Consider the following 27,970-nt stretch of genomic DNA (forward strand, 5'->3'; position numbering starts at 1 on the left):
CACCTCTGTCCTTTGCTGCAGTCATGAGGTTCAAATTCCCTCTCATGGCCATAAGCCTGGAAGTTGCTATGATTGTTTTATTTGGATTATTTGTTGAATATGAGACACCGCAGAATGCTTCCCAGAAGAATGCTTCCCACCAGAATGCTACCCAGCAGGGTAATACCTCAAGTTCAGCAAAAAAGGGCCAATTTTTTCAGTTGTATCCCTGTAAGTAAGCAATTTACTTCTTATACTCCTTTGGCTTCTTCGAAGTCTTTCTGTAAATATGTAAATATGATAATATGTATTATTACATTTTTGATGTACTGATAGAATTGCTGGTATTTAATAGTGTCATGGGTATTATATGTTCCCATTAGGACATTCTTGTTTTCTGTCTATTGTGAAAGTGTTTAAATAGAATCTGTGTTTGTTCAAATAACAGAATAATGAGCTCAAAATTCACATAATTTGTGTTGTTTTTACTTCATTGAATTCTTAACACTAAATAACTATCTTTGATTTTGGGGGTTTGTTTACACATTCTGTAAGAAATAAAGGTGTTGGTCACCATCCTCAAATAAAGGAACCAAAGGCAAATGCTGTATACTAAAGATAAAGGTAGAATGGAGTGAAGAAAGGGGAACCAGAATGTCACCTTGGATCCTGAATGAAAAAATACTTTAAGTAGCAAAAATGCAGTATAAAATTTATTCAAAGATAAAACAATTGCAATCTCATTTTAATGAGACACCACTATCTACTGCATATGGGATCAAGAGGATGCAAGACAGTATAAAGAACAAGCTGTCAAAAATATGCTCTAAGATTAATGTCATTAAAATAAAATTATATGAAAACCTTAAAAAGCTAATAACTTTCACATTTCAACTGGACACCTGAAAAGATATTTAGGCTGAAGAAGGAAGTTACTGGAGTTTTAATTTATGTATTCTGTGTTTTGTAATACTATGAAAGAAAGACAGTTTATTTAATTGGAAATGGTAACATTTAATTTAAAAAAAATAGAACACTTCATTGAGAATAGAAACTGAAGGAAAAGAACAATGGAGCTTCCAGTTTGGAAAATCAGATTATGGTAGGGTTAATATATACTAAGGACCACTTACTGAGGTATTATCGTGAGCCTGACACCATCATTAGCTCATCTTCCAAGAGAGATAATAATAGACCATTATTTCTATATTTTTAAATGAAGTTTAAACAACTTTAAAATTTTAAGGCATTTAAAATGTCAGTTGTTATTATTGTTTATGACACCTGTTTAAACATATTAAAACAATGCTCTCATGCCTATGTTTTTCAGGAGTGCATGTAGTGTAAGCTTTCTCATTTATGAATTATGACCAAGGATGACTTAGCAAAATTAAGGGCAGAGTTAGGATCATGGGCCACATTCTCAACCCAGATACCTTTATATTCTTAGATATTCAATAGTACATCTGATTAAATTTTATACTTTTCAATTTAGAGACAAATAAAAGAAATAGAATTATTTTAAGTTTTTTGGCAATATATTATATTTTTAGTCATTCACTCATTGAATAAATACTTTAAATAGCAAGAATGCATTATAAAAATCTATTCAAAGATAAAATAATTTCAACCTCATTATAGTGAAACACCACTGTCTATTGCACATGAAGAAAGTGGATGCAAGGCAGTATAAAGAACAAGCTGCCAAAATACTCTCCAAGATTAATGATATTATAATAAAATTATATAAAGATGTTGAGAACCTAATAACTTCCGCAACTGAAGCTGAAACATTAAACCTGGTGTCAAAGATTCTAAGCAAGCTTAAAATGAGGCAGAAGACAAGGTGGAGAAAGTAACAAATATGTTAATTATTCTCTAGCTTAATAATAGATGATTGATTTCTGGCTTTTAGTGTACAGACTGCCAATGGGAACTAATACTGTAATACTGTATCTTTGGGGGGGGGGTTGTTTTGTTTTGTTTTGTTTTGTTTTTTGAGACAGGGTTTCTCTGTATAGCCCTGGCTGTCCTGGAACTCACTTTGTAAACCAGGCTGGCCTCGAACTCAGCAATCTGCCTGCCTCTGCCTCCCAAGTGCTGGGATTAAAGGTGTACGCCACCACTGTCTGGCTAATACTGTATCTTATACTTACAGTTTTCTAAGCCCATGCATGTTAAATCTCACTACACACATATACATAACTAACTATGTAAAGGTAGTGGGTATGTTAATTTGACTTGATTTTCATGAACATGGAACCTAATACCCTAATACATATGTATTATTTTATATATAGTAATTATATCACAGAATGGTATTTTTAAAAGATATACTAACAATTACAACATTCATGTCATTTGCTAAGATCAGGGAATTTGTTAGTATTATAATATAGTAAGAAAATATTCATTATTCTTCTGATTTTGTAAAGAATTTTCTAGGCTGTAGGAAATAGGCAGTAAATAGTACAGATAAAATGGGCATAGTCTATGCCTTCACAAAGTATCTGTCTCAGTGGGAGAGGTGTGTGTGTGTGTGTGTGTGTGTGTGTGTGTGTGTGTGTGTGTGTGTGTGTGTGTTTGTGTTAGATGCTAATAAAATGCCTAACTAAAATTATCTAAATTATCTTAGGGGTCAATCTTTGTACATTCCCTGTTCAACATGCAACATGGAATCTGCATTCTCTATGGATGATTCACATCCTAACAAATTCTAAGAGTTACATGACCCTTGTTGAAAAAAAAATCGTAGAGTAGTCTGAGACACTGCATGATTTGGGATATATAGTTTCTCTAGATTTCAAACAATTAACCCATAGAAAACTTATGCATAAGTACCACTCATTAGAAAAGAAATCATCAATGTTCCTTATGGCAAACAATATTCACATCAAATCAACAAACCTTTGGATGCCCACTTGGTATGATACACTATGCCATATGCTAGGATTTTAAGGCAGAGAAACCTGAATTTCTTTAGACCTATTAAGTACCTGTATAATTCTCAGTCAGAGTGCTGAAAACTTCTGAATTTCTCACAGACATGTGAAGTAAGGTGCCAACTTGCATTTGTTAGTAAAGTAAAGTGCGCAGATAGGGGTGGTATTTTCTTCTCCCCTGACTTGCACATTCTAGGACTTTTTAGTAATAGGATGTGATGTCACATAAACCTTGAATTTACACATATTCCTAGACATACCATAGAAGTGTTTTACACAGATGAAGTATCATGTTTTTGAGATGTTAGTTTGCAATACTGTATATTCTGTAGGTTTGGCTTCTAAGACACCTGAGCATCACTCTGCAAAGGGACATAAACTGATAAGTCAAACTTGGGAACAGAACAGTGAAAGCTTGATTTGAAAGACAAAGTCCTTTGTGGCTTGGTTAATTTATGTACCAACTCTAAAAATGTCAGGGCATTATTGCCTAATTGACACTGAAACCACACCAATGATCTTTTTGTAATTTTCTAAACTAATTTTTTTTTTTTACTTTCACTTTGACTGGATCAAGGACCCATGAGTAATTTTAAACATTCTGTATTTTTATACATTGTTCTCTTGAAATATGTAGTGACTCAATATATTACATAAATGTTGACATGCCTCACTGTAAAATATGTACTTATTTACTTCTTATTTATATCACCAACAATATTACTAAGAAGTTCTTGAGAAGTCACAGGTAATCAATAAGTTTAAAGTAATAGATACAAATTTCCAAATTTGTTTTTAGGATTCTAGTTTTCAAGAAACTTGGAAGATTTCCCAATAAAACAAAAAAGAAACTCAACTTTATTCATTGAAATGATAGTCATCATTTATTCATTTATAGAAAATTCATGCTAAGTACTGAAGGAAGAATTATAAGTCACAGGGCAGTCTCTTTTAATATAACACTTAGCTCCTACTTCAGTAAATGCTAGTTCAGCTCAGAGCTCAACAGTCACAGAAAGAACTATGTTTCTTCTGTCATTACACGTCAGGAGTGTGTTACACATATTTGCATCATACGGATTATCATACTTACAGAAAACATTAAAATGACATATAGGGAAAGTCATTAGTTTATGAAGTTAGTAACATTTACTGCTTCATTACAGAATTCTTCATGAATAATCTGACAACTTGGTAACTTTGCTTTCTTTCTGCTAAAGACACAGAAACTTGCATGCTAACACCTTTACCATATGTAGAAACATTGATGCAATGAAAGAAATAATCTTCAATTGTCATGAGAATAGTTTTACCTTCTCAGATTGTCTGAGCATGTATTGCAGGCACTCAAATGTCTATCTATCACCTATTTATCTATCTATCATCAATCAATTACAACCCCTCCTTTTGGTAAACACTGAAGGTATAAAGCTCCAAAGGATTTACACAACACTCATAATTATTTTGACTTTTCAGACAAGCAAACTATTTAAAACTGTGATTTATGTTTCAAATTGCCATGTCAGAATTTATTCCTATGTTTATTCAGAGACTATTCACTTTCCTGCAAGATCAGGACATAAGCAATGAACAAGGAGTAAGACAATACAGGAAACTGAAAGAGGACCAAATGAATAACTTGGAATTTTCAGTAAGAGGAAGACAGTGAATATTAACCTTACAGGAGAATTCTAACTAAATATGAAAAAGTGACATGGGGCAAGAGAGATAGCTCCATTTGATACACTACCTACCATAAGTTCTGACAACCGATTTCCATGGCCACATGGAAGAGAAATCTGACACTACACATTGTCTTCTGACATCTACTTGCATGCTTTGGCATGTACACACACACATACACAGAGGGGGGATAATTGATTGATGATAGATAGATAGATAGATAGATAGATAGATAGATAGATAGATAGATAGATAGATAAACAGGACTAGACAGACAGGGACAAAGAGAAAGAGAATATAAGATAAATTAAGACTTTAATTTTAAAAGGCATTAAGGATAGATATATAGAAAAATTATATTTTGGCATTACCTATGTGGTAGTATATGCAACCAAAGACATCAATCAATTGTGAAGCTACTGGATGAGGTTTGATGAAAAATATTCCATTCAAATAATCTGAAGGAATCATTACCAAGGCATACTCCTAGTCACAAGACAAAGGAACATTTATAGTGGAAAAATCTGGCAGTCTATGCTTAACCATGTGACCTAATTAATCATCACAAATGCTGCATCTCATGGATTCAATAGGCAGTGTATACAATACCTCATTATTATACCTCTGATAAAATGCTTATTATGATTTAATTATGGTCAACAACCAACTGCCTCCAAGTAGTAAAGTATGCTACATTAACAGCAAAATAAAACCACCAATAAAAGGTATGTGGGATGATGACTGGTCAAACTTCAAGTTAAAGAGATACAAATAACAAAAAAGCATGTGAACCTTGACTAGAACCAGATATAGAAACTCGTATGTAATTTCATGGGCTTTCTTAGACCAAGTTTTCAGCTCTTGGAGGCAAATATTTTGATATTGTGGTCATTTACCATGACTTAATCTCAGTATATTCATGCTGAAATTATTAATTACATAGCATAATATATTACATTACCTGCTTGTAACTAATTTTAAAGATTTTGAATATGGGTACATATACCCCTACTTGTAGGATGAGGAAAAAGCAAATCTAGAAAATGTTAATAACTGATCAATGTAGGTAAATGATGTATATAATCATCTTACCATTTGGAGGTGGTTGGAAAATAGTTGCCTAAGAATTCTATTCACTCAGAAAATATGAGTTCACAGAATGGCACAGATTCTTGTGCCTTCCTTGGGCTCTTTTCCTTCTGTTGATTTGCCTTGTCCAACTTTGAAGTGATAGTTTTTGTTTTATCTTATCATATTTTATTTTGTTATATTTTTATTAGATATTTTCTTTATTTACATTTCAAATGTTATCCCTTTTCCCCCTATCCCCTCTTGCCTCCCCCTGCCCACCAACCCACCCACTCCTGCTTCCTGGCCCTGCCATTTCAGTACACTGAGGCACAAAGCCTTCACAGGACCAAGGGCCTCTCATCCCTTTGATGACTGACAAGGCCATCCTCTGCTACATATGCAGTTGAAGACATGGGTCCCTCCATGTGTACTCCTTGATTGTTAGTTTAATCCCTGGGAGCTCTGGGGGTATTGGTTAATTCATATTGTTGTTCCTCCTATGGGGCTGCAAACCCCTTCAGCTCCTTGGGACCTTTCTCTAGTTCCTCCATGGGTACCCTGTACTCAGTCCAGTGGTTGGCTGAGAGCATCCACCTCTGTATTTGTCAGGCACTGGTATATCCCCTCAGGAGACAACTATATCAGGCTCCTGTCAGCAAGCACTTATTGGCATGCACACTAGTGTCTGCGTTTGGTGGTTGCTTATGGGATGGATCCCCAGGTGGGACAGGCCTCTGTACCTCATTCCATGGGTGTTTTGTTCCCCCTTCTAGGAAGAACTGAAGTAACCACACTTTGGTCAGTCTTCTTTGTGAGCTTCATGAGGTTTGTGAATTCTATCTTGAGTATTCGAGCTTCTCGGCTAATATCCACTTATCAGTGAGTGCATACCCTGTGTGTTCTTTTGTGATTGGATTACCTCGCTCAGGACGACTTTTTTTTATTAGATATTTTCATCATTTACATTTCAAATGCTATCTGGAAAGTCCCCTATACTCTCCTCCCACCCTACTCCCAAGCCCACCCACTCCCACTTCCTGGCCCTGGCATTCCCCTGTATGGTGCAAATAATCTTCTCAAGATCAAGGGCCTCTCCTGCCAATGATGGCCAACTAGGCCATCTTCTGCTACATATGCAGCTAGAGACACGAGCTCTGGGAGGTACTGGTTAGTTCATATTATTGTTCCTCCTATAGGGTTGCAGACCCCTTCAGCTCCTTGGGTACTTTCTCTAGCTCCTGTATTGGGGATCCTGTGTTCCATCCAATAAATGACTGTGAGCATCCACTTCTGTGTTTTCCAGGCACTGGCATAGCCTCACAAGTGACAGCTATATCAAGGTCCTGTCAGCAAAATCTTGCTGGCATATGCAATAGTGTCTGGATTTGGTGGCCGTTTATGGGATGGGTCCCCAGGTGGAGCAGTCTTTGGATGGTCTTTCCTTCCATCTCAGCTCTGAACTTTGTCTCTGTAACTCCCTCCATGTATATTTTGCTGCCCATTCTAAGGAGGAACAAAGTATCCACATGTTGGTCTTCCTCTTGAGTTTCATGTGTTTTGCAAATTGTATCTTGGGTATTCTAAGATTCTGGGTTAATATCCACTTATCAGTGAGTGCATATCATGTGAGTTCTTTTGTGATTGGCTTACCTCACTCAGGATGATATCCTCCAGATCCATCCATTTGCCTAAGAATTTCATAAATTTATTGTTTTTAATAGCTGAGTAGGACTTCATTGTGTGACTCTACCACATTTTCTGTATCCATTCTTCTGTTGAGGGACATCTGGGTTCTTTCCAGCTTCTGGCTATTATAAATAAGGGTGCTTTGAACATAGTGGAGCATATGTCCTTATTACAAGTAGGAACATCTTCTGGGCATATGCCCAGGAGAGGAATTGCTGGATCCTCTGGTAATACTATGTCCACTTTTCTGAGGAACGGCCAGACTGATTTCCAGAGTGGTTGTACCAACTTGCAATCCCACCAGCAATGGAGGAGTGTTCCTCTTTCACCACATCCTCACCAGCATCTGCTGTCACCTAAATTTTTGATCTTAGCCATTCTGACTGGTGTGAGGTGGAATCTCAGGGTTGATTTGATTTGCATTTCCCTGATGATTAAGGATGCTATTTTCTAGTTCCATCCATTTGCCTGAGAATCACATAAATTTATTTTTTTAATAGTTGAGTAGTACTCCATTGTGTAAATGTACCACATATTCTGTATTCATTTGTCTGGTGAAAGACATCTGGGTTCTTTCCAGCTTCTGGCTATTATAAATAAGGTTGCTATGAACATAGTGGAGCATGTGTCCTCATTACATGTTGGAGCATCTTCTGGGTTTATGCCCAGGAGTGGTATTGCTGGGTCCTCAGGTAGGACTATGCCCAATTATCTGAGGAACCACCAAACTGATTTCCAGAGTGGTTGTACCAACTTGCAATCCCACCAGCAATGGAGGAGTGTTCTTCTTTCTCTGAATCTTTGCCAGCATTTGCTGTCACCTGAGTTTTTGCTCTTAGCCATTCTTACTGGTGTGAGGTGGAATCTCAGGGTTGTTTTGATTTGCATTTCCCTGATGACTAAGGATGTTCAACATTTCTTTAGGTGCTTCTCAGCTATTCAGTATTTTTCAGTTGAGAATTCTTTCTTTAGCTCTGTACCCACATTTTTAAAGATAGGATTATTTGGCTCCCTGGAGTCTAATTTCTTGAGTTCTTTGTATATATTGGATATTAGCCATCTGTCAGATGTAGGGTGGGTAAAGGTCTTTTCCCAATCTGTTGGTTGCCGTTTTTCTTATTGACAGTGTCCTCTGCCTTACAGAAGCTTTACCATTTTTTTGTGATCCCATTTGGCAATACTTGATCTTAGAGCATAAGCTATTGGTGTTCTGTTCAGAAAATTTTCCCTTATGCCCATGTCCTCGAGGCTCTTCCCCCACTTTCTCTTCTATTAGTTTCAGTGTATCCAGTTTTATGTGGAGTTCTTTGATCCACTTGGACTTGAGCTTTGTACCAGGAGATAAAAATGGGTCAATTTGCATTCTTCTACATACTAACTGCCAATTGTGCCTGTACCATTTGTTGAAAATGCTGTCTTTTTTCCACTGGATGGTTTTAGCTCCTTTGTCAAAGATCACGTGACCATGGATGTGTGGGTTCATTTATGGGTCTTCAATACTATTCCACTGATCTACCTGTCTGTCACTGTACCAATACCACGCAGTTTTTATCACAATTGTTCTGTAGTACAGCCTGAGGTCAGGGATGGTGATTCCTTGAGATGGTCTTTTATTGTTGAGAATAGTTTTTGCTGTCCTAGGGTTTTTTGTTATTCCAGATGAACTTGCAAATTGCTCTATGAAAAATTGAGTTGGAATTTTGATTGTTATATTTTTTAAATAGTTGGATGAATGAAACTCTAGACACTAGAGTAAAAAGGTTAACAATTAAACTGTCATTTATACCTGCTGAAAAAGAAAAAAATCAGTTTGCTCCAATGGAGAGACACTGGGCATATCAACGACTCCAGGACACACATAACTCATGTTCAGGAGTAGTTGGCCAACAGGTAATGGCTGCCACAGGTGTGTGTGTGTGTGTGTGTGTGCGTGTGTGTGTGTGTGTGTGTGTGTGTGATTGATGTAGAAGGTTCTATTTATTTATTTATCCATGTTTATATACATACCTGTATGTGTGAGTCATTTGTGTATAATAAAAATTATCAAAGACAAAGAGACTCTCAATATGGTAGGGCATAGGATGGGCTAGATGGAAAACAGGGGAAAGGCAAGTGATATAACTATGTTTTACTTTATATGTAAAAAGAAAAAATAACAGAAAATAGTAAACATAAGACATAAACATAAAAATAGTAAAAATTAAAATTTCCTCTTAGAAAACTTTGGATTAAGAACAAGCCCAAATTTGAATTCTCTACTTCTTTCATTGTGACCTTTCTTGCACAGCCCATAACCTGTTTAGTGTGTGTGTGTGTGTGTGTGTGTGTGTGTGTGTGTGTGTGTGTGTGAAGTCTACCTGACCTTAAAAGAAGCTTTGCTATGTATTTATCAACCAGCATAGAAAGCATGGTATGAGAAAGGGGTGAGACATTGATTTTTACAGAAATCTTTAACAGGTTTTTACAAGCATCATCATTAGTGTTCTATTCCTATGAAGAAACACCATAAAAGAAAACACTTTGTTGGGGCCTTGATTACAGTTTCAGAGGTTTAGTCTATTATGATCGTAGTGGGGAGCATGGCAGGAGGCAGGTAAGCATGGCACTGGAGAAATGGCTCAGAGCTACATTCTGATCCAAAGGCTACAGAGGAGAGAGAGAGAGAGAGAGAGAGAGAGAGAGAGAGAGAGAGAGAGAGAGAGAGAGTGACTGGACTTTTAAAAAAGATTTATTTGTTTGTTTGTTTGTTTGTTTGTTTTTAATTATTTATTTTATATATATGAGTACACTTGTAGCTGTCTACAGACACACCAGAAGAGGGCATCGGATTCCATGACAGATGACTATGAGCCACCATGTTGTTGCCGAGAATGAACTCAGGACCTCTAGAAGAACAATCAATGCTCTTAACCACTGAGCCATCTCTCAAACCCCAAAACAGGACTTTGTAACTTCAGAGGTCCTGCCCAGCAACACTCCAACAAGGCCGTAACTCCTAATCTTTCCCAACAGTTCACCTACTGGGAACCAAGCATTCAAGTATATGAGACTGTAGGGACCATTTTCATTCAAACCATCACAACAACGGAAGAAGTAACCTTAAGGGCCCCACAATTCACCCAGAATATTACTAAAAACTCAGACAGATTTATCAACTTATATCCATGTGTTGCTTCTAACATTTATGGGATATCTGTTTTCTTTTAGGTTGCTCTCAAATTGTTGGCACTTTCAGCAAATTACCATAAGACATATACACGCAAACACACACACAAACACACACACACATATAGAGTACATCTGGTCAGTGGTATGGAACGGTATATATTTTTAAATTAAATCTATGCATTTAGGTTGTAAAAGCTGATTACATGAAAAATCCAGGATATAGTAAGATTAAGTATAACATTGCCCTAAAGGCAAATTAAACTTAAATAGGCTGAGTATATACTAGGACAACTGACTATGTATGTTAAATAGCCCTAAGTCACATTATTAACTCGGTTGCTGGGTTAGGCAACATTTCAGATTATGATGGCAAGAAGTATTTTCAGAAAAAAAAAGATATTCTCACAACAGATGAACATTTTCATACAAGTGTATAATATAGTTTGAGAGTCACGTTTGTGTGGATGTGTGAATATGTACACACAAGTGGAGTGCATATTCGCAAGTGTTTGTGTGTAGGTTTGGAGGCCACAAGCAGATACTGGCTTGTCTTCGTTCTCCTTCTTCCTATTGGTCCACTGTGTCCCCTGGAAGCTTTTGCTTGTTCTTTTATGCCATGCACATATCCTGGCTATGTATCTATGTGAGATCTCATGCCACCGTTTTTATCTTCAGACTTGCTCTTTCTGAAGGAATATTTCCTGAATAAGTGTGTAGTTGGATATGCTCCATCTATTTGAAAAGTGAATGAGCATGCATACCAACAAGAGAGATAACGATAAAAACAAAACAAATATAGTAAGAGACGTATGTCCATTGTGGTAGCTGGGCACCCTTGCATTGAGAAGAGAATTAATTCTTGAATGGGTCTAGATTTCTAGAGAAAGAAGTGTTTAGTATGGGGGTGGGGGAGGCTGTCCTGTACATGTAGCATGGTTATTAACAGTGCCAGTCTGCCCTTACTGTACCCCACTGTACCCCATCAGATCGTAACAACCAAATATGTCCCCAGATCCTGTCAAATGCACTTTCAGTTCAAAACCAGACCTCTGCGGAGAGCCATTAATTGAGAAACACCTCAAACACTCTGTAAACTTTTGAAAAGTAATCTCTGCAGCTGGCAAATCCCTAAATAAGGCCTGCTTGTCCTCACAACGAGTCGAGTTCACTTTATTATTTTAAAGGCAGAGCCTTAATGCACAAAACCCAGTGGGCATTTGCCAGGATTCCATTCACAAGCTCTTAATGCAATCCTAATTTTTCTAGGCTGTTTGATTTGTAACTATCAAGCAGGTAGGGTCAAATACCTTCAGATCACATAAGCTTTTTAGCAACCTGACTCTCAGACGAAGCGCTTATGCCCTCTTGTGGCAGAAATCAGTAACTCAAATTGGAGGCAAAACCAAATTAAAAAAATATAAGTTGGTTTCTCAGATGATACAAGAAGTCTTCTGCCACATATGAAACATCTAGCTTTCCATGAAAAGGAATAAAAATAGAACCTGCAGGACAATTCTCACCAATGAGAGACATTACAAAAGATGGATAAAATAGTTTCATGGTTTGGGTACTTAATACTTTAAGGCTAGTAGATTACTGAAGGAAACAAAAGAACTCTAAGGAAAAACATAAAAGATATTGGTGGCAAAAAAACTTTGAATACTGCATTAAAACAATTGTAATGGGGAAGAGGGATATCATTTGAAATGTAAACGAATAAAAAATTAATTAAAAAGTAAAATAAAATAAACAATGGTAAAGTGTCCAAATGGAACTTCTGAATCACGTGCCCTCCTTCCAGAGGCTGAGGCAACATTACATAGGAGGGGATGGAAACATTGTAAGAACCAGAAGTAAGAGAAGCTTGCTGCAAAATAACATGACATTTTCAGTTTTGAACTCACGGTAACTGTGGCTTCCTGCACAGGCCACATATGATCAAGCCAGTCAACACACTACAGCACGGAGAGGAAGGAACCCTAGGTCTCTCACATCCAGCTGAATAGCTATCAACCAACCCTCTAGGGTCCATTGAGGAGGAAGAGTCAGTTTTCTTCAGGTTTGTGATCCACAGTAAGTTGCCCGGGCTCCAGTAGATGGCGCCCTATACTCATGGGACACAATGAACTATTTTAAAAGTAGGAGGAAATAAAAATGCAGGAAGAAGGGAGGGGTTCTGGTATGACATAAATACATTTTATTCATATACGCAGCTACGGAGAGAAAAACATTAACTAATAAAACAGCTAAGTAAATAAAATTGGATCTATTCTACCATTATAATTACAAACAAGAACAAGATACCTAACTGGACTTTGGGGCCTTAATCACACATCAAAATAAAATGAATAAAACAATGTGCAGAGCTCGATGACCATTTGAACAATATCTAATCCAAGCCATCCTTAAAAGTAGAGGTAATGTAATTCCATAAAGATTTGTCAAAGTCATGGTTAGGAAGAATCACGCAAGTTTCTTCCTGTTTTCTTCTTTGTTTCTTCGTTTGTTTTAATTGTGCTCCAGTAAAATCTACCATCAAATATAAACACAGAAAGGTTAAATGGTGGTAAGACAACTTTAAAATAATACACACACTTGGTCAACTATATTTCAAACATTTAACAAATTGATACTAGTTGGCAGCTATTTAGTGTTAAATATCTTCCAGGTTCTGGAATTTCTAAGAGAAATACAAGATGAGGTGAGTACCATGAAAAATGGGAGACAAATTTGGGAAGAAAAGGGTCTTGGCTAATGCCGTGGCAAGCTCTAAAACATGGCTCATCCAGCATCAGGGCGTCCTTTCCCTTCCAAGAAGAAAAAAAAAATGCTCTCCTGTATGAGGCTTTGGTGAACTCTGTTCTGAGACAGAGCTGACTTCAAACAAGAAAAGAGTATTTTCCAGAGTGACTGCAGAATGTGGGGTTGCCCTGAGTGGAGCCAGTGGAAATGGGAAATAAAGGCCTTTCAAAAAGGTGAATCTGAACAGTACTAAGCAACTTCAACCAAAATAAGCATTCTTGGATGGAAACCCACTCTCAGTGTCTGAGCTTGATTGTAGAATGGAGGGAAAGAGGAACTACAGGCTAGTGAGGAGTCTCTGTGTGCCTAAAAAAAGTGTTCTGCTTTGGGCATCTTGGCATTCCCACTGTATTCAAATAATAAAGGATTTGAACAATTCAAACTTGATTCAAATAAATGTTGGCTCTCTCATTTGTGTAGAGTAGCTGGCCTCAAAGGTCGACCTCTCAAAGACATGGTTTCTAGGCACATCTTCTCTGTGCCCATTTCTGTCTAAATCTTGACTGAAATGTTTAATGTCCTTCGACCACTTACATATTTCATTCTCTGCTTTTGCATGTTTCCAATTTTATCTCAGATGAATCTATTTTCCTACATATAAAATTGAACCATAAGAAACTGCCAATATTCTAACATAATCAGTAGCATTTCTTTTTTATAAAGAAGATTTATTTATTTAATGTATATGAGTACACTGTCTTCAGACGCACCGGAAGAGGTCATTGAATCCCGTTACAAATGGTTGTGAGCTACCAAGTGGTTGCTAGGAATTGAACACATGACCTCTGGAAGAGCAGACAGTGCTCTTAATCTCTGAGCCATCTCTCCAGCCTAGCAATTTTCTTCTTTTAACTGAAACAAAACAGTAATATAATATATTGTGATCACACCTTCCTTTTCCTCAACCCCTCACAGAAACTCTGCACTTCTCCTCCCATGCAACCCCCACAACCTTTCTCTCTCTCTCTCTCTCTCTCTCTGAAACAGACTAACAGACATACAATTAATTAATTAATATATAGATAGATAGACAAATAAAATATCCCCACAAGAAACACACACAAAGCCAACAAAAAGACAAAATTGGAAACCATAACACAAAAGCAGAATCAGATCAGGAATAAAAATAATCTCAAACAAAGCAATATATACAAAATACTATGTAAATGTTAATTTCATTGCTAAAATTATATATAGTTCATTCAAACATTATGCTTTCCAGCTACAAGCTTCTTAAGGGCAAAGTGTTGGGTATTGGCTATCTTATGTTTGATCATGACTTATTTGAACTGTATGAGTCTACCGACAAGTACATTTCACTGGAAATTAACCTGTAAAGTAGGTTCTGTTAGTCTTGCAGATGAAACACTAAAGTTCCCAGACGTTAAATGACCTGCCCAACATTGCACAGTCACAAAATAGAATTGGGACAGCTAAGCTGAGGACTCCAGACAAGTCTTAGTTTGTTCTTCAAGGGAAAACCCCCTATATGTTGATTTAGGGCTTCAGGATGACTTAGAAATTGCTACAAAGTTATTTTCTTTTTTGGCTACAATTTCAGAATTAATACTACGTATACATTTGAAAAATGGGACTAGCTCATTCCAATATTTGTTTGTCCATCAGACTTTTATTATTTTGTCTCTTAGATGTGGAGCCATCAATCAAGTTCAGGGGAGCAAATAATGAAAATACCCTACCTAACCCCTTTAATCAATCCATAGTAGGAAAGGGTTAATTTCATTTCTAAGGTCACCACTGAGAAAAGTCACTTGAGGCAGAAAACTGAAGGCCACTGGAGGATCCTCACTAACTGGCTTATGCCCTGTAGTTGGTCAACTTGATTTTTTATACCACCCAGGACTGCCTACCTAGAAATGGCATCACCCAGAGTGAACTAGCCCTCCCACATCAACAACTAATCAAGAACATGCCCTGCAGAGTTGCCTACAGGCAATCTGATGGAGACATTTTCTCAATCCAGGTTACTCTTCTCAGAAGACTCAAGCTTGTATCAAGTTGTCATGACAGATAATGATCTCCTCTTGACGTTTTATGCAAAGGTGAAAGCATGTACTAAATATTATAACACAACTCTTGGTGTTCTTGTTATACAAAATGGTTCTTCCTCTTCTCTTTTACAGTATTCCAAGATGTGCATGTCATGATATTTGTTGGGTTTGGCTTCCTCATGACCTTTCTGAAGAAATATGGTTTCAGTGGTGTGGGTTTCAACCTCTTTCTTGCTGCTCTGGGCCTCCAATGGGGTACAATTATGCAAGGCCTTCTTCACAGCCACGGAGAGGAATTTCACTTCGGAATCTACAAGTGAGTGTCCTTGACTGTGGATACATGTGCCCTCGCCTTCAAGTTCATATGTTAAAATCTTAACTCCTAAATCAGGGCATAGTTAAATCATGAAGGCAAAATCTCATGAGTGGGATTAGTGCCCAGTTCAAAGCTAAAACGTACTGTTCTTTTTTGGTATGCTATTTACTCTTTATTCAATCCATTCTTTCTTTCATCCACAGTATGATAAATGCAGACTTCAGCACAGCCACAGTTCTAATTTCCTTTGGCGCTGTCCTGGGGAAAACAAGCCCCATTCAAATGTTGATCATGACCATTCTGGAAATTGCTGTATTTGCTGGCAATGAATATCTTGTTAATGAATTATTTCAGGTAAGGGTGAGAAAAATATGCTTATTGTGCTCTAATTATGGGTTCTGGATACTACAAGGGGTGCTGCTCACTCTTCATAAAGGCAAGAGTGTCACCAAACCAAATAGTAAGAAATAACCACATTCTAGCGAGTGTTTATTGCAAAATAGGGCAAAGGGAGATGCATATTATTTCATCTTGTCTTTACAAAACCATTGTTACTACTGTTTGTCCACAGTAAAATTATCACAGATGCTAAATGACTCACCTGAGTCTCAGTCTGGATATAAGCCACACTTTTCTAACTCTATCACACATTTGATTACAACATGTTGGCTATTAATAATCCATTCCCACTTAATATTTAAACAACTGTTTAAATAGTCCCAGATAAAGACTTATATGGGCACAATTCTTTTCTTCTCTATGAAATGTCACTGATTCCATCGAAAATAATTTTTAGGATATTTCTCACCACTCTGATGTAAATTTTTCACTTATTTATACTTATATTGAACAGTTGGTTCAAGAGCTAATATTTTAACTTTCAAGTATTGGTGATTTGCCAACAAACAAAATTAGTTAAGGTTTCTATCTTTACAAAGCTTAAAGTATTGTGGGTCATTGAAAATCAAAAAAATATATCCTATCTATGTTAAATTTCTACTTATGGCAAATTATCTGAGAGGATAAAAGAGGAAAGATGCATTTTGTTTCATGTCTTCAGAGCTTTTATTTAGCCTGTAGGCCCTTGGGTCTATTGTTTCTGGACCTTAGAGTGGTAGACCCTCACATTGGTGGCATGCATCAGAGTGAAGCAGCTTTCCTCCTGGCAGACAGGAAGCAAAGGGGCTGGGGACCAAAATTATTCTTCTAATGACATACTTCCTACAGTTCTCATCAGTTCTAGATGTTCGCTCAATTATGGAAGCTCCAGTCAATATATCCATTGAAGGTATCAAATCCCTCATGATGCATCCATGTTCCCAAAGCCACATCTCTGAAAACTGCTGCACTGAAGACCAAGCTTCCAACACATGAGCCTTTGATATCCCCATCACATATCTAAACTGTAGCATGCACACCCACCCAAAGACATGGAAACAAAGTGGAAAGTGGGCTTCTCAGAAAGACTGTTGGGTGTAGATTAAGAAACAAGGATAGAGTTCTCTGGGAATGTGATAAGGAAGCTAGTACGTTGGAGGCTCACTAGTCATTAAGGAGGAGACAAGTACTTAATGCCAAAGGAATCTCTAGTCCAGAGGTTCATTGGTAACGGTGGACTAAAGGAGGAACTTGAGTTGCAGTGCATAAAAGTAGCTGTCTAGAAACTGGTGGCACTGCCTTTGTAAGAAGATAAGTTCAACCAAAGGCCTTATAGGCTCAATGTCCTGTGTAAGTGAAGACTAATTTGATGAATTCTGAGGAGGAAATGGGAAGGGCTCTTTTGCTACAAATCGGTGAGCATTTTTAGAGTGACACAGACTCATATGGCATTTGTAAAGTCCAAGTATGAATAATGGTCACCTATCTCTCTCCTGAAACAGTATGCTAAAGAGAAGCAAGGTTCCTATATGGAAGTGTTCAGAAAAGCTTAAAGTTGAGAATATATGTGTGCTAGAGTGGTAACTGAACTCAATTCAATTATGATTCTCTTCAAGGGTACTGAATCCTTGTTCAGTCAAAGATGGAACAAACTAAGAGTTTCTTCTACTACAACACTCTGAAGATCTTGAATAAATTTGTGATGTTTTCATTTACCTACCTTAGTTTGCATACAGAATTGCCATGGCTCAACATTCTAGATTTTCTCTCTGGAAACCAAAAATGGAGAATGTTTGATTAAATCCATACCAGAACCTAACACGGGAACAAAATTCTCTTCAAATCAGTATTTGAACTCAGCAGATGTTCATGTGTTGCGTAAAATAATGGGGAACAAATTGGGGAAACTGGCCTTTGAAGGTTCAAGTCTTTGAGTTATAGTTATTTAAGATTCAAGTACTTGAGGTATAGCTAAATTAACTTTAACTACAAAGCCAAATAAACATAAATCATTTTTGTTTTACATCAAGTATAATACCTCATAGTTCCCTTAGCATTTCTCCAACCTGAAATAGTCTAGTGAGTTTTGGATGCTCTGTAAGAGTCTGGCTCTTAAGAAACATGGTCTCACCTAAAAACCAACACAACTCTATTAGGTTGATAATATATTCCAGATTTATACATTCTGAATTTCAGGGGTATTTAGTAATTTTTGATAGTCACATCACAAGAAGTACCTCACCGTTGCATGTCTCAAGAATTTGTAGTACTTTTTCTCATTTTACTGCCTTGTTTTATCTTTTCATTAACATCTCCCCAAACAATGCTTTCATTGTCCTTTTGCTTATATTGAGAGCCAGTTTCACCTCCATTTCTGCAAATGCATTTTGTCCCGGTAGGCATCTGACACTGGAGCATCAATGACAATCCATGCCTTTGGAGCTTACTTTGGCTTAGCAGTAGCAGGTGTGTTATATCGGCCTGGACTCAGATGTGAACACCCAAATGAAGAATCTGTGTACCACTCTGACTTGTTTGCCATGATCGGTGAGTAAAATGAACCTGATACTTGCCTATTTGGTAATACCTACACTTGAACATGTGTGTGAAGATTCTCAAAAGGCATCATTTGGAGATCACTTTGTTCTATGGTGGGTCAGTAGTCCCTGTTCTGCCTCACTTTTTTTTATTGGGTATTTATTTCATTTACATTTCCAATGCTATCCCAAAAGTCCCCCACACGCTCCCCCACCCACCCACTCACACTTCTTGGCCCTGTCGTTCCCCTGTACTGCTGCCTCACTTTTTGATGATCAAGATTTCGAAAAGGACAGACATCAATTCCCAGAACAAACTACCCTTTAAAATGGTCTTCCCTATAATAACTAACACCATTTATGATTTACAGGAACACTTTTCCTGTGGATATTTTGGCCCAGCTTTAATTCAGCCATTGCTGATCTTGGAAATCATCAGTATAGGGCCATTGTCAACACATACATGTCCCTTGCAGCCTGTGTGATCACAGCCTATGCCTTGTCCAGCCTTGTGGAGCGCCGAGGCAGGCTGGATATGGTAAGTGTCAATATTCAACCAATAGAAACTCCCTTAATGTCAACAGTTATATTTTGGAGAATGTTTTGAAAATAATATTTATTCATTCACAGTTTTGTAATTTATGTTGGTCAGTTAAAGTCAGACAGAATTTTTTTTTTTTTTTTACATAGTAAAACTAAGTGCTCTTAACTCCATAGAAATTTCCCATTAATTCTTGACTTGTCAAAGACTAGGACTAGGAAGTAAGACGGTGGATCTTGGCTCTATTTTCCTACCTACAAGTATTCTCAAAGTAACAACAATCCTGTGCAGTCACTGGTAAAGTTTCCTTCCTCCAGTGGATGGCGCCACACCCTTGCATGTCTGAGCAGCACCAACTGGGCTTAGTGGGATCTCAAATTGTGACATTAGGAGCTAGAATAGTATAATACATATAATACAGGAGAATTTGGAAGAAGAAAATAGGAGTTAGTTGTGATTATATTTTATTGTATATGTGCATGGTTTTAAAAAAAAATCAACCAGAAACAATAACCCCAAATATGGCTCTATGAAACTAAAATGACAAGTTGGGTGCTATTTAAATTCAAATAAGAGTTTTGTTTGTTTGTTTGTTTGTTTGGGGGCTTGGGGAGGGTGGGGGGTCGACACAGGGTTTCTCTGTGTAGCTCTGGCTGTCCTGGAACTTACTTTGTAGGCCAAGCTGGCCTCAAACTCAGAAATCCGCCTGCCTCTGCCTCCCAAGTGTTGGGATTAAAGACGTGTGCCACCACCACCTGGCTCCAAATAAGAGTTTTAATGAGATTGAAGTAATGATAATCTTATTTTTCTATGTTTATGCAAGATTTCAATGCTGGAGGAATGTAGACATGTAGGAATTCTCTGAAGTAATTTTTACAACTTCTGTGTGCCCAAAAAGTAACGTGACATCTTTTCCTTAAAGTTCAACTCCTTGCCTCAAGCTCCTTGCCTGTGAGTTAGAGAAATTGTCATTCAGGACCAAACCTCAGATCAAGAACTCTTCTTTTCCAACCTAGGGTCGGAAATGACTGCTGCGTTGGATATGTATTTTAAGATTTTTTTATGTTTATGGATTTTTGTCTGCAAGCATATCAGTGGACCACATGCATACAATGCCCATGGGGGCCAGAAAAGGACATGGATCCCCTGTCATTGGAATCACAAAGCAGTTGTTAGCCATTGTGTGGACTCTGGGAACTGAACCAGGATCCTCTGGTAAAGCAGAAAATGTCCATAAATACTGACCATCTCTGAAACTCTTATATGGCATACATAAAGCAAGGTTAAGAACATATATTTCAACTGCTTACAATTTGTGTCATAAGAGACAACTTTCAGTACATTTTTTAAAATCATACTGAACAGGTACTCTTTTTAAAATGATAAATGCCAAACTCTTTGGGTATACCAGCCAGCTGAGAATTCTCATGAGCTGAAATTGGTTCTCTCTCCAATCTTAGATATTCCAGGCCATAATGTGTTTCAAGGAAAGAAAAGTATGTGTGTGTGTGTGTGTGTGTGTGTTTTCATGTATATGTAAACTAACCTGGGATTCATTGGACTCTGCCTTCCTCCTGTCTTTCTGACATTGCCGCAGCCCTCTCCCCTCATTCATGGTTTTCCCTCCATTCAGGTACACATTCAGAATGCTACTCTAGCAGGAGGTGTTGCTGTGGGCACATGTGCAGACATGGAAATCCCCCTATATGCTGCTATGACCATTGGAAGCATTGCAGGGATCATCTCTGTGCTTGGATACAAGTTCTTTAGTGTATGTATGATAAGTATATTGAACCAAACATTAAATCTGAATCATTATCTTCTCATGTCCAACCAGTGGGAGGAAGCAGTGGGAAGAGTGGGAAAGAGAAATGGTGTTCCCTTCCCTACATGCCTTTCCCTGGAGGCCAGTTATCTTTCTTTCAGAAATACCATGCATATTGGAGCCATGCAGTGACTCTTTCCTGACTTCTGTGAGGGAGAAGATAATTTAGTATTAGTTATCAGTAACTTAACATGAAGTCAATGTTAAGGACTTATGTTTATTTCTTTAAAGAAGTTCCAGAGAATCTTTTATTCTGGTTTATTTGTGAACTTTGTGTTCTAATGAGACAAATGAGATGTTCTTAGAAGATAAGAAGGTGAAGTCAATCCTTTCCAATCTAGATACTAAGGACTGTATTATCTCCAACTATATTTAAAGTGTTTGGAGGGGCTGGAGAAATCGCTCAGCGGTTAAGAGTACTGCCTGCTCTTCCAGATCTGTAATCTGTAATTGGATCCAATGCCTTCTTCTGGTGTGTCTGAAGATGGTTACCATGTACTTATAAACAGAAATAAATCTTAAAAATTAAATAAATAAATCTCAAAGTGTTTGGCATGGGTGCAATTCAATTTCAAAAGAAAATCAAGCCTTGGATAAGATTTCCTCTTCTGAGAAGAGAAAAAAAAAAATGGAGAGATGAGGCCAAAGAATACAAAGTAGCAGAGAGCATAGACATACAATAAACAAACTTTGAAGTACATGAGAACTACAGATATTTTTTAATGTACCATGTATGGAAGTTATGCTAATGAGTAGCTTCTAGCTGTTTATATCAGAAATTCAAATTTTTAAAAAAGGAGTAAATGTGGACATGATGGGACACTAATTTGGTTTGCTATTATAACATTGTAACCATTCATTTGCATTGAGTAATAGCACAGTGTATATTTTATATATGTGTGTGTGATATGAATTTATAGGTATATTCTTCTAGACAGTGGTTTGCTCCAGTATGGAGCTCTTTATGCCTCACAAAATAATGATCTTCCTCTCTTTTACAACCATAGCCATTGTTAGCTAATAAACTGATGATCCATGATACGTGTGGGGTTCATAACTTGCATGGCTTACCTGGAGTTTTTGGAGGCCTTGCCAGCATTGTGGCCATAAGCTGGGGGATGTCTACTGGGTGAGTAAAAAAACCAATGGGTGTCTCTTGTCCTGTGCTTTGTAATTGTGTTTGTTGAAATACATAGTGATGAAGGTGGGTCCCTGTTGTTCCTATTGTTGTCGTTGTTATCATTCTATGCTCAAGGAGACATAAAGGAAAGAATACCCTGAATGAAACTTTTCCAGTTGCCTCCTTTCACAGAATTCACTTGTTTAATCTTTCATCAACTCTGTTATCGGCCCGCTTTGAGAGAAGCACTATGCTAGTGATGGCACCACGTTCAAAGTTCACCTTCCATTAATTTAGTAGTCATACACATTCCACAACTGCTTATACATTCTTCTGCCCCCAACTTATAATGGCTTTTAAAAGTTTTACACTTATTTTCTTTGGGGTGTGTGTGTGTGTGAAAATAGAAGGCATGTCCATGTCATATGTGGACGTGGAAGTCAGGAAGGCAGCTTGCAGGAGTTGATTCTTTCCTTGCGTGTGATCCAGGTATCCACCTCAGATAGTAGGACTGGATAGCAATCTTCCTTATACACTGAGCCATCTCTAGGCCCAATATTTTATTATCTTTATCTTAAGGTGATGGTTCTCAAACTGTAGGTCAAGACCACTTTGCATGTTAAATGACCCTTTCTCAGGGCTTGCATACCAGATATCCTGCAGATTAATCATAGCAGCAAAATTGCAGTTATGAAGTAGCAACAAAAATAATTTTTGGTTGGGGGTCACCACAACATGAGGAACTACATTAAAGGGCTGCCACATTATAAAAATTGAGAACCACTATTTTAAGATAATTGTCTTTGGCATTACCAACATGTTCTTCAGTGTCTTCATTGCCTTCTCCCTAACATGTGTGCTGCACTTTAGCTTTTCTAATGTTATTAATGGGCCTTCTATTTCACTAAAGTTGTTTATGTGGAGTGGTAAGGAAATGACAGCTATATTGTTTTAGATATTATCCCTCTTACTGCCTAGAAGATGGGTTTAGGAACTGATATTCAGTAGATATTTATTGTATGAGTTAAATCAAGTATCAATCTTTTGAAAGTCTGTAACTTCATCTGATGAATGCTTTCTTAACCATGGCTAGTGAATGACAAAGGAAAAAAAAATAGAAAATAGACAAGCACAAGTGACCACACATTTGCTTGTAGGTAAAACAATACATTGTCCACAAGATGGCAAACACGTTTACCTTCAGTAGACAAGGTTTGTTTGTTTTCATTCATTCTTAGAAAAACATCTAATTCTTTGACTTTGGTTACCTAGGTCTATGGCTATGCAGGCAGCAGCACTGGGATCTTCCATTGGCTCAGCGATTGTTGGAGGTTTACTTACAGGTCTGCATCAAAAGGGAACATTAGCTGGGTTCCATGGTAAATGCTTGCAACCATGGCTACTTCAAAGGTTAATATGAAAGGACTGGGACTTCTCAACCACTTTAAAATTAACTCAAAACAATAATAATAATAACATTGAGAACTCCTGCCAGTACCCAATTACTACATTACTTAGCGGAAGATACAAGTTCACTGGTAAATCCAAAATGTGCTAAGCTTCTGCTAACTAATTATGTCAGCAAAAAGAGGTGTTTTCATAACAGTATTATAACTACTTTGCAAAGAAGAAGCCTTCCCTATTCATGTGCTTTGATCTCCATTTGCCAACACAGGTCTAATTCTGAAGTTGCCTGTCTGGAACCAGCCACCTGATGAATACTGCTTTGATGACTGTGTTTCTTGGAAGGTAATGTACAGGCTTCAAAAACAATGTAGATGACAGTTCTGTCACCATTCAGGTAGCCAAGGACCCTTTTGCTCTTCCATATCAATACAATGGCTAGGCAAGGAGGACATTCCAAATGCTGGACTTTAGCAGCGTCTGCTCTTTCTTGTTTGGGGGTGTCTGCAGGGACAGCAGCTAGGTAGAAACAATGGCAACTGGTTTTCCATAGGGTTATAGTCCTTATGTAGGAGTAGAGTATGAGGACCTTTATTGAAATTAATCATCCACCCTTGCCAGTAGCCAGTGTTATTGCTCCCATCCTTGGCTTAGACACTTGGCCTAGGAGACTTCATTGTGCTTTTGAATTTTATGGTGACCAGACCTTTACATCACCCTTTCTGGCTCCTCTTATGGTGACAAGGCCTTTTCTCCTTCTGTAGTCTTATCTCTGTTTTCTGGTCTTTCTTTCTCCCTCTCTCCTTCCCTTCTCTCTCCTTCCCTTCTCTTCTCTTCTCTTCTCTTCTCTTCTCTTCTCTTCTCTCTCTCTCTCTCTCTCTCTCTCTCTCTCTCTCTCTCTCTCTCTCTCTCTCTCCCCCTCTCTCTGTTTCTCTCTCTCCTGCTAGCTACCTTCTACCACCTTGGCTGCTTTTGGATTATCCACTTGATTCTTCACCTAAGACATTCAACAGCTCAGCTGCCACTAGGAAGAATAGCCAGAGTGCCACACTCTGTCATTTTGTTTCTGGTGAATGTGAGAACCTTTTGCGAATTAAAGCCACTTTGGGAAGCAGATCCTCAGGCACAAATTAGGGCTCTTGGAAGAGAGTGCTGAAAACCAGTCACTGAATGGACACCAGGCTTATCTGAGGGTCAGAGCAGCCTGGAGCCAGGCACTGCCCACACATGCTTCTACCAGGTCTGCTTCTGGATCCTCTGCTGTGTCTGCTGCTTGGTCTAATACTGCATCTCCAGCCTTCCAGCAGCTGCTTATCCACATGGCCTGTCAGCTGTTAATTACTTGATACCACGGTAGGCTGTAGTGGTGTACATCTTTAATCCCAACACTCAGTATATTGTGAGATTGAGGCAAGCTTACTCTACAAAGTAAGTTCCAGGACAGCCAGACCATGGCAAGAGAGAGAGGGGGGGGGGGGGGGCGGGCTGTCACAAAAAAAAAGAAAAGAGAAAGAAAAGAAAACAGAAATGAAAAACATAAGAAAGAAGGAAGAGAGAGAGAGGAAGGAACGAAGGAAGGAAGGAACGAACGAACGAAGGAACGAAGGAAGGAACGAAGGAAGGAACGAAGGAAGGAAGGAGAAAAAAATAAGCTCCTAGTCAACTTGCCATTGCCACTATACCATCCCTGCTGTTTTGCTGTTGCATTCCCTCGGTCTCTGCTGCTGCTTTCTTATTACCAGCTCAGCTTGCAACTACTCAAAGAAAGAAAGATCACTCAGGAGAAGTCCTGTCTGATATACAACATCAGGAGAGGCAATGCTGCAGTGCCTCTTAGCTCACCGGATAAAGCTGAGCAGCATGCACTTATAGCATGAGAAGGGATAATTGGAACATGTACAGCCACCTTGTTGTTGATGTTCAAGACACAGCCTTGTCTCCTAACTATAGTCACACTCATTAAGGCTTGAGTTTGGGACAACACGTGTCGTTGCCTCTCAACACCCGTCATACAAGTCCTTCTGCCAGCACCAGAGGAAACGCTTTCCCTCTGACCAGCATGGAGACAGGCACAAAGTCATCTAGAAGTGATTGTGCCTTCTGATAGCATATATCTGGTACAAACAGGCCACAATAGCCCTGACTGGGGTCACTCAACACTCTTTCTGTAGTTTTCTCAAGACATCTGTGGAATCCCTGAGACAGCTGGTGCTAGCTTTAAGAGTAGAGCAGTTGCCTGTTAGATTGGTAGCATTTTTGATCAAGATATATCTACCTAGTAAGTCTGAGGCTAACAGCTGCTAATTAAGACCCAACATGTGTGCTCACTTATAGAAAAGCAAACACCAGGGATTCTTATAAAATAACTTGAAAGAACTTAGAATGAACAGAAATTTTAAGAGCATTTTGTATCATGCACTACAGTGCTTAGTTGCCTGGGAAGAAGTGAGTTCTGCTTACCTGTCTCAACTCCACTGAGGAAAACTTTACTTAAGTCCCATACTTGTGTAGCATGCATGTGATGCATGAACTTCCTAGTCACAGAGCGAAAAATAAGGCAATTCTTCTATCCAGAGAAAAATCAAAAGTTAAGGGCTGGAGAGATGACTCAGCAGTGAAGGGAGCATAGTTCTCTTGTAGAGGACCTGGGTTCGTTTCCTGCATCCAAATCAGCTGACTCACAACCACCTCCATTTCCCAGGCATCTAAAACCCTCTTCTGACCTTCATGGGTTCCTCTATGCAATGCAGGCACACACACACACACAAATAAAGTAAAATAAATAAATGAAAAATAAAAATTATAAAAAGTTCCTCTCCAAAGCAGAAACTAAGTAAACACGGAATTTAACTAACAATTGTCATGTCTGTTCTTTTATACCAATTCTTAGAAGGTGTTCATAGAAACTACTATCCAATAGTTTGGTGTATTGTGTTCAAGGTAAAAGTAGGAAGAAAAAGCAGATGTACTGTGCAAGACTGAAGGCTTCTAGAAAGCACACATCAAAAATTCCTGTATCTAACAAACTTAAACTTCACACATCAAAAGTTCCTGTATCTAACAAACTTAAATTTCATTCCAGCTCCCACATTCGGCCTGTTGACCACAGGGTCACCCTCTCCCAAAGCATTTTCTTCACACCTTGACTGGCATAGAAGCTTCAACAGATTAGTAGGAAAACTGGGTGTGGGAAGTAGAGAATGCAGTCAAAGTCGGCGAGATAAATGACTTGTTTTTATATTTTCCTTTAACATGAATAATTTGAATTCACCGTTTTTCTAAGCTTAGATAATAATTCCAGAAAACACCTTTGCTTCAGAACCAATTGATAACAGGCCAGGCAACAGAAGCATTAAGTGTCACAGTATTTCTTTTGTTTTTCAAGGTTCCCAAATTCAGAGAACTTGATAATCGCTTCTTTCAACATGCGAATCACAACCACGTGGAACATGAAGTCTAAAAACCGCTCCTAAACTCTGCATCTTTGGAATTGCCAAGAAGAGTCAAATTTAAAGAAACAAAAACTTGGTATCCAAAGAGATAGGCATGACAATAGATACATTCCAGCCCCAAATGGCCAGTGTAAAAATGTGTTTAGATTTAGTATTATTCCATACTGTCCAAATGATTTCTCAGTTGACAGGAAAATGCTCAGAAAGCCATCTATCCCAGGCTCTAAGAATGAAGTTGCAAATGGATAGGTTCATCGAGAATGTTTGATTGTATTATTGATATCTTGCAAAAGAGATGAATTATAGAAATCAATACTTCTTGATCACATCAGACTTTATCCACTTTTTAGGTTAGTTTACATCTTTGTGCATGTGTGTCATATCCCTTCCCCTACCCTCTGCACATCCCTATCCACTGCAGTTCCTCATGATTCCCCACTCCCTCCAGCTGGGTCCCTTCCTCCCCTCAGTTAGGTATTGCTTGTTTTATTACATGCATTCTATCCGCAACCCTTTAGCTTCCTAATGTACATACCATGACTTCAGTTCCAAAGAGTTTAAAGCTGAAGTCAAAGGATATATTAAAGAGTCTATACTAGAAAAATGAGCTGGGTGGTGGTGGCGCACACCTTTAATCCCAGCTCTTGGGAGGCAGAGGCAGGCAGATTTCTGAGTGCAAGGCCAGCCTGGTCTACAAAGTGAGTTCCAGGACAGCCAGGGATATACAGAGAAACCCTGTCTCAAAAATACCAAAAAAGAAAGAAAAAAGAAAAGAAAAAGAAATCTATGTAAATAAAAAGCAATAGTAATGTTCTAGTTAGCATCTTTTTAAATCTTAAAAACAGTCATAGTAATGTTATACTGTTGTTTGTTTGCATATTCTTATCCTTAATTTCTTTTTATGGTTCTTATTTGTAATAGGAGTTTAAAAGCCATCTGTTATAAAGTTTTAAATGATTAAATGTTATATAAAATGGGGTGTTTGTCTTTATCTCTTCTTTATATGATTAAATCCATTTACCAAGCACATACACTCACACCTCATACTAATGTG

At 38.0% G+C, this 27,970-nt stretch overlaps 1 protein-coding gene across 1 annotated transcript; it reads left to right on the top strand.

Moving 5' to 3' along the window:
• Window positions 1–27,895, top strand: Rhag (Rh associated glycoprotein). The gene is made up of 10 exons (XM_021149507.1): window positions 1–210; window positions 15,476–15,659; window positions 15,863–16,013; window positions 18,437–18,584; window positions 18,946–19,112; window positions 20,749–20,886; window positions 21,948–22,069; window positions 23,333–23,403; window positions 23,736–23,809; window positions 26,850–27,895. Exons 1-10 carry the CDS (start codon window positions 24–26, stop codon window positions 26,922–26,924), a joined length of 1,317 nt encoding a protein of 438 aa, XP_021005166.1. The 5' UTR covers window positions 1–23; the 3' UTR covers window positions 26,925–27,895.
• The last annotated feature ends 75 nt before the right edge of the window (window positions 27,896–27,970 follow it).

Source organism: Mus caroli, chromosome 17 (genome assembly GCF_900094665.2).
Source record: "Mus caroli chromosome 17, CAROLI_EIJ_v1.1, whole genome shotgun sequence".
Classification (NCBI taxonomy): Eukaryota; Metazoa; Chordata; class Mammalia; order Rodentia; family Muridae; genus Mus; species Mus caroli.